This window comes from Armigeres subalbatus, chromosome 2, assembly GCF_024139115.2.
Source record: "Armigeres subalbatus isolate Guangzhou_Male chromosome 2, GZ_Asu_2, whole genome shotgun sequence".
NCBI classification, from domain to species: domain Eukaryota; kingdom Metazoa; phylum Arthropoda; class Insecta; order Diptera; family Culicidae; genus Armigeres; species Armigeres subalbatus.
Window position 1 is genome coordinate 344397866 of NC_085140.1, and position 7823 is coordinate 344405688.

The 7823-nt window shown below is 36.8% G+C and overlaps 1 protein-coding gene across 1 annotated transcript; it reads left to right on the forward strand.

The window, feature by feature from the left end:
* The first annotated feature begins 2291 nt into the window (after window positions 1-2291).
* LOC134217024 (uncharacterized) lies at window positions 2292-6753 on the forward strand. Its single transcript, XM_062695778.1, has 5 exons — window positions 2292-2359; window positions 2419-2457; window positions 2824-2940; window positions 6333-6579; window positions 6643-6753. Exons 1-5 carry the CDS (start codon window positions 2306-2308, stop codon window positions 6690-6692), a joined length of 507 nt encoding a protein of 168 aa, XP_062551762.1. The 5' UTR covers window positions 2292-2305; the 3' UTR covers window positions 6693-6753.
* Window positions 6754-7823: the final 1070 nt, after the last annotated feature.

Consider the following 7823-nt stretch of genomic DNA (forward strand, 5'->3'; position numbering starts at 1 on the left):
ACTCTCTCGGATGCGCTCAAAATGCACAAAACCTCTTTCGATGCGATGGATACTTTTTGACAGCTTACCTGGGAGATTATTTGGCACTCGTTTTGACTCTATCCGCAGCTCCCAGGTCACAGCCTTACCTCAAAAATCTGTAAAATACAGAAAAATCTGTATATGTGGCAACCCTGCTTTAGAGAGTCTGTAAATTCAATACAATCATATAGAAATCGATCTAAAGTGCCTTGATGCAAACAAGGTTAGGGTTACATTTACTGCATGAGCAACGAAGGGTGCTACTACTAATCCCAGGCGGTTTTTAAGCTGTTAAACGATTATTGCCTCGGTTGCCTCCAATCAAGCGAATGCCGACGGCACTAACACTACGCCGTACTCTATGAAAAATAAACACTGCAGTTAGTGAGAATGTTATGGAACGTACTAACGGTCAAGCAGTTTGACCAACATTGACTCCACCTCTCGTTTATTCAAACATCCGTCAAGTTTTACCAACACCGGCACGAACAATCAATTTATTCGACCAACAATATCACACACGAACGACCGAAGCGACAACTTGAGCACCAACCATCAAAAAATATATGGGGGTTTGTGCAACTTCACTACAAATGCTCAAACATGTTCGGCGAACTTTGACTCCACCCCCGACAACTCAAACCAAAATCAAACCGTTTTAATTTTTTCCAACCGAGCCGCCAACTGTCAAATGGTTGTTCGAACAACTTCACACACGTTCCAACAAAGCAGCAACCGAAGCGTTTTCTTGGGGGTGGAGTCAATGTTCGTCGAACTGCTTGACTGGTGTGTACGTTGCATTATGATACGCAAAATTTTTTGATAATGCCAGAAACAACTGTTTCTGCTCAGCACAGAGAGCATATTTCTCGTAAGGAATAAAGTAACACTACATTTTAACGGCTTTGGTGTATTGACGTAGGACTTACGTCTTTCTTTACTATACTGGGTGTCATTTAGATTTTTGGAAATCAAGAACTGTCATTTGTGGGATCCAATCAAACATGACGCTTTAAATGAGCTTGAAGCAATGGAGAGTATTGAGATAGTGCTGATAAATATATTGGAAAACTATTCAAAAATAGAAAAAACTTGAGTCCGATGAAAAAGGTAAAGGAATTTGTTCTGGGATTTACTAGTTAAGAAACATTTTATTTAATTTTTCGCGAATAAATAATTTCCAGAAGAATATTTGTAATAAACATTATTTTATACTTTGGTTCTCATTTTCTGAGAATTAATGAACTGAACTCATAGTTTGGAACCAAAAAATTATAATAGTAGTTTGTGCAACTAGTTGCAAAAAGATGATTTTTTTCAGCACGAGTTGTACGTTTATCCAACGAGGCTGTTAAAATTAAATCTTTTATCACTCAAAGACGAACTGTAAACCAGGTATTATGATCAGAAATTGCAAAAATAATTTCTAAAATCTATAAATTCCCTACATTTGTTTGAGTAAATAAGGGTTCCATAGTTAGAAACAATGCGATTCTAATTATGTATTTAATTATTAGTTTCATTTCCAGAATATTTGAAAAAAAAACCAATCGCTGATAATTCTACATAGTATGAATGTTGTCGTTTCCAATATCAATACCTATACCAATCAAACCCCATAAAAGATAAATGTAAATACGTTACGATTATTCAAGTCCTACGTCTACTCGCGGTTATGTTTAAAACATTACCCATTACTTTTTTTTGTTCGTTGCAATATTTTATTTAATATGTGCTTTCGACATCACTCTCTTTTGTAAAAACGGTGAACAATACTAATTTTCACAAATACCACGACAATTTATGATAGTATATGAGCATTTTGACATTGGAGTATAAATTTATGCCCCAAATGAGAGGGTACTGGTACTTCCTAACGTATTCTTTCAGAAATTTCCCTGAATTTTTTATCCCAAGAAATCGTCCGAAATATTCGCCTAAAAATATTCGGGAAACTCCATCAGTATCCCTTTCCTTCCTTTTTTTCAGAAATATCTCGGTAATGAATTAACGTATATCAACTTAAAAGTTCACACAAGATTAAAATTTGTTCTTGCTTAAATATCTGTTATCTGTGGTTAAAATAGATCCTCCAAAGAGTGTCAATTATTCTACATGCCATTCGCAATCTAGATTTTTCTGTCATTAAAAAATCGGAAATAGTGAAGCCCGCCGGGCGTAAATTAGTAATTTATCAAAAAATGTACAATCTTTTATTTACTTTCCTACTATATAATACAAAGCAACGACATACTGTTGAGCGAAAAAAAAATTCTTTCGGAAAATGGAAGCTTTAAATTTATTGTGGCAACTTGTTGTTTCTATAGTGATCATGAAGGTAATTGAATGCATATCCAAATGGAAAATCGTAATTGACGCTATATTTTCGAAAATTAGGTAGCTGTTGCAGAAGAGTGCATTAGATTCCATGAACATGTAAGTATGGAAGAATATTGTTGAATTGAATTTAATGATTGTTTTTTCAGTTCAACAAAGTTAATTGCCTATATTCCGGGGATTAAACCACCCGACGTAGACATTAATTTACTATGTTCTGAAAACTCATATGTGAATATGTATATTATGTGGAAGATATTGATTTGAAAAATGTATTGGAGGTTACCACTTTCCCTTCGATGGGACTCGAACCTACTGAGGGTCGTGGGTTCGAGTCCCATCAAAGGGAAAGTGGTAACCTCCAATACATTTTTCAAATCAATGTCTTCCACCTATAGTACATATTCACATATGAGTTTTCAGAACACAGTAAATTGATTTTATTTATCAATTCGTTCTATATAGAGGGAAGAGATCCTGGCGTGCTGCAACTATACCCTGCCTTATTCTCGGGCCGTTTTTAATCAATGCGCTAAACCAGCAGCAGAAAAAACCGGAACAAATAGAGCAGAACTTTTATCGGTATAACAGTTTTGTAATACACGATTAACAGGAGACGTCCAAACTAAATTTTGAGTATAATTAGATGTGTTGTAACTATGTCAACTATTATCCAATTTTGACAATTAAGGGATTTCCAAACTCAAAATTTAATGTTGTTTCACGATATGTTCTTGGAACCGACCATTGCCATCGGATATTGGAGATACTCCGGGTTTTTTGAAATAGGCTCAGAACCGTAAATTTGTGGTGGGTATTGCCGGGGAATTAGGATAACCTGTCATAAGACGAGTTTATACAATCCCATTGAATTCCACCACTTAATTGTATCTTGACAGATACGTATTTCAACTCGACTTCAAGTCGAGTCAAGTACGTGACACTGAAGACGGCCTTACTGTTGAGGTCGAAATACGTATCTGTCAAGATACAATTAAGTGGTGGAATTCAATGGGATTGTATAAACTCTCTCATGACAGGTGAAAACATTCCACTAAAAAGCTCAAAATAATTTTCTTATCAATTAGGATAAGTTGTGGTTGAAAACAGAATAATATTAGTAACCACAAATAAAGTAGGGCTCTTTATGATTGATATTCAAAATCGGACCAGAATCAAGTAGGCTATCGCCATTTGTTTCGAATCGTTGCCGATCGATAGTTTTAAAAGGGATCAGGCCACAAATTTATTTGAATAATGCTTTTTGACCGATCTTCCATTCTGACTACATTCCAGAAGTCTTCTGACACGTCAAGAATGAGGAACCAACCAAAAAGAAGTCACTGGGGTGCCCTCAGGGAATCTGTAGAAGGGACATTTTAGTTTTAACACCAAAGCTAGTCATTCTACGGTTCTTGTTCCATGGCTTTCTATCAGGAAGCGAGGTATGAATATAAATACAGGTTCCCCGGGACAATCCGTAGGTCCCGGAAGCGGTCAAAGTCGTCAATGGTCAGTTTTATATTCATACCACGCTTACTGATAGAAAACCATATGAAAAAGTCGAAGGTTGTATCAAAGATACGACCGCAAATTGAACGTAGAATTACGTATAATGCGATAGTGGATTCAAAATTCGATCATGAACATTTTGTGCATATGCATGCTGGATGGGTAATAACCGAAATGTAGGCAATTTACTGAAAAAGTGAAATTCCAACTTACTGAAATGCTGGATGGGTAATAACCGAAATGTAAGCAATTTACTGAAAAAGTGAAATTCCAACTTACTGAAATGCATTGAATCAATTGTTTACAATAGCTTTATGAAATCTTAGAGAGATTACTGATCGATTCATACCAAAATCTCCAAAATCCGTTGAAAAACGGCTGAGTTATTGGCTTCTACTTCCTGACCACTTTTCGTGACGGTCCCAAATTTGAAACTTTGGAATTACCCTCCTATCTTACCGAAATGCGTAATTCTACGTCAAAAAGAACCATCAAATGACTAGTTTTGGCGCTAAAACAGAAATGTCCCCTTCTAGTCCGATTTCGAATTACAACAGAAGCCCTGCTTTATTAATGATTACTAATATTGTTCTATTTTCAACCACAACTTATCCTAATACCCATCACTCATTTACGGTTCTGAACCTACCTTCGAAAAACCTGGAATCTTTCCAGTATTTAGCCAATGGCCATGTTCGGTTCCTTGAACATATCGTAAAACCACAATAAATTTCTAGTTCAGGCATCCTTCAATTGTCAAAATCAGATTATAATTGACATAGTTAACACATCTATGAACCGGTGCCAGCGAAAGTGATACATGTTACATTCAATAAATTTTACAGGAGACGCTTTTTTCAAAAATCTCAAAAATAAAATACAAATTTGCAATTTTCTGCATCTCAACTGCACCAATGAGTTATAACTGATGTGCCTAAGTGTAGTAATGAGAAATATGCGAAGTTTTTGACAAATTTCAAGTTTGGTGGAACAAAATGCACATGTACCACTACTAATGGGAGCAAAATGAGCTTGAGCTTGAGCTTGATTGACTGCTCGTAGTTGCAACTCCATTACGACCAGATCAGCTGTTCTTGCACAGGGAACCAACGGATGTTTGCTTGGGACTAGCTCACATCTTCAATGTACAATCTCATTGTGATCTCAATGTGATCTGATTTCACTTGTCATAAGACGAGTTTATACAATCCCATTGAATTCCACCACTTAATTGTATCTTGACAGATACGTATTTCGACCTCAACAGTAAGGCCGTCTTCAGTGTCTAGTACTTGACAAGTACTAGTACTACTTGACAAGTACTAGTACTACTTGACAAGTACTAGACACTGAAGACGGCCTTACTGTTGAGGTCGAAATACGTATCTGTCAAGATACAATTAGGTGGTGGAATTCAATGGGATTGTATAAACTCGTCTTATGACAAGTGAAAACATTTCACTAAAAAGCTCAAAATAATTTTCTTATGATCTCATTTGTTAGGTCATATTGGCGCCTGCCACGTCAGAATGCAAGTCAATGTAGGGGAGTTGGAGGAAATGGTGATGCACATGCACATGTACCACTACTAATGGGAGCAAAATGCAACAGAAACCGAAAATCGTTGCCAGTAAAAGTGGTACATGTACATTTATACAATTATTTTAAACTAGAGGCCTTGATAAGAGAAACGCGGATTGACATGTGCCGCCAATCGAACCGTCAAAAAACAGCAGCCAATCGAGCAAGAGACCTGTCAAGCAGCCAAAACATCGGCTCAAATACTGAAAACGGCTAAATTCGATTTAACACCATTTATGAATGAACCAATTTTAAATGCATTTTTAATTTGTTTTGCAAATCAATGATAGATTATGAAATGCAATTGTTTTATTTGTTGGATTCGATTGTCATGTGATGTGAACACATTGAATAGCAATATGTAAAATTTTACCTGGATAAATCATTCTTCCTTTTCATATGTTGTTCTTTGATGAAGAAGATTGGCTGCAGTGTTGGCAGAGCTACATTTCCTATCCGCGTTTCTCTTATCAAGGCCTCTATTTTAAACAGCAATAAACAATCTTGAAATTCATAATTGGGTTAAAATCTGATGTGGAAACATCCATGTTGTCAAATTTTCTTTTCAATAAGCTGATTTTCGTGGGTAGAACTGTACAACTTTTCCTGGCAACGAAATTGCCATTGTGAAGTGATGTATACCAGAAATTAAAAAGTGCATATCTCCAGATTTCGTTGACAAAAACCACTTTTTCGTTATTCCCATACTAGATCTTCGCTAACAGAAGCCGTTGGTGTAAAAAACACAACATCGACAAAAATGGTTTATGTACCAGTACCACTTTCGTTGGCACCGGTTCAATTATACCCTAAATTTGATATCCTAGACATTTTGGACATCCCCTGCATGAGAGATTAACTAATCATAGTTCTGATTGCAGTGCATTATTGAATGTCGTTCCATCCGGCTCGGATTGATTGTCAATAATACGCTCAACCTTGATAAAGTATCCGAATATCTGCAGCCGATGAGTGAGGACGTTCGGAGCACGGTTATCGCAGCGTACAGAAAATGTGATGCTAAAACAACTGGATCACAAAGCGTATGCCATTCATATGCAGTGGATCTTGAAGTTTGCACTCTGGAAGAGATCCACCGACAATGCCCGGATGAGCTTTATAATCCGAGTATTAATAATTGGATGTCATTTTTTTAAGAACAATCATTTAGATTTTGTTATTTTATTTTAGGTGAATTATGCGACAAGAGAAGGGCAGGCGCCGAATTCTGCTCAAGGTAAAATGAAAATATTGCCAACCAGGATGGTCCAACATAGAATAAAGTTTATTCCTCATTCACAGTTAGAGGTTTTTGTTTTATTTAACTACATGTAGAAATACGGTATTGTTTACTACTCCTCTTTTTCTTCTTCTTCTTCTTCTTCTTCTTCTTCAATGGCTCTTAGGGTTTGCAGAAAACGCTCTCAATAGATAACGAACAACGATAAAAGAAAGGCAAAAACTGTTCCGAATCATAACAAGCCATGATAACAAATTTATCAAACTGCGAGAAAACAAAATCGGATAGGCAGCCCCCACACAGAAGTGATGATTTTCGCTTTGTTTTCGCTCATTTTGTGTTGCGGACCGCACAGCTGTGTAGAACAAGTTGAAATGCATCATCAGAACCAGTGCTTCCCGCGTTTGGAGCTTTTTAAAAAAAATTATCATGAGGTATACCTCCCGAATCAGTTCTTTATCATGGCAGCTTGCGAAAAAAGTCTCTCGCGGTATGCTACATATCGTATATGTATGCAAAGACGATAAGGGAGAGACTTTGTAATTCTCTTTTAGATTCAAACCCTGATGGCTCTACAATCCAACTGAAACTTGGCCTGCTTTTCATTAGAATTTCGGTTATTAATAATTATTGAAAGCTTTTCTATGCCCGCCATTGGATGAGTATGTATCTTGTGTATCAAATACAATAGATACACTAAGCCCAGGGTGTCGAGAAGGTTTCCCACCCGAAAAATCCTAGACCGGTCCGAGAATCGAACTCGCCATCTCCGGGTTTGGCAATCCTACGCCTTAGCTCGCAAGGCTACTGATGCTCACTATAAATTCTCGATATACTAAGGCTATGAGATCACTTCAAAGATGAAAAACCTCGTTTCAACATTTCTTGACCCAATCATTTCTTGCAGTCATAAATTAAATACTTACTCAGCGTGACACAGAAACCTACAACCAAATTCCTTACTTCATTCCATATGCGCGCAATAAATAACACGCATATATACAAGAGCCAAACAGTTTACCAAACAATGCTAGCGCGTCGTTCTTTCATTATTTTGACGTAGGACTTACGTCTCTCTTTACTATACCGGGTGTCATTTCAAAATATTCAAATCGACCGCGTTACGCTGTGT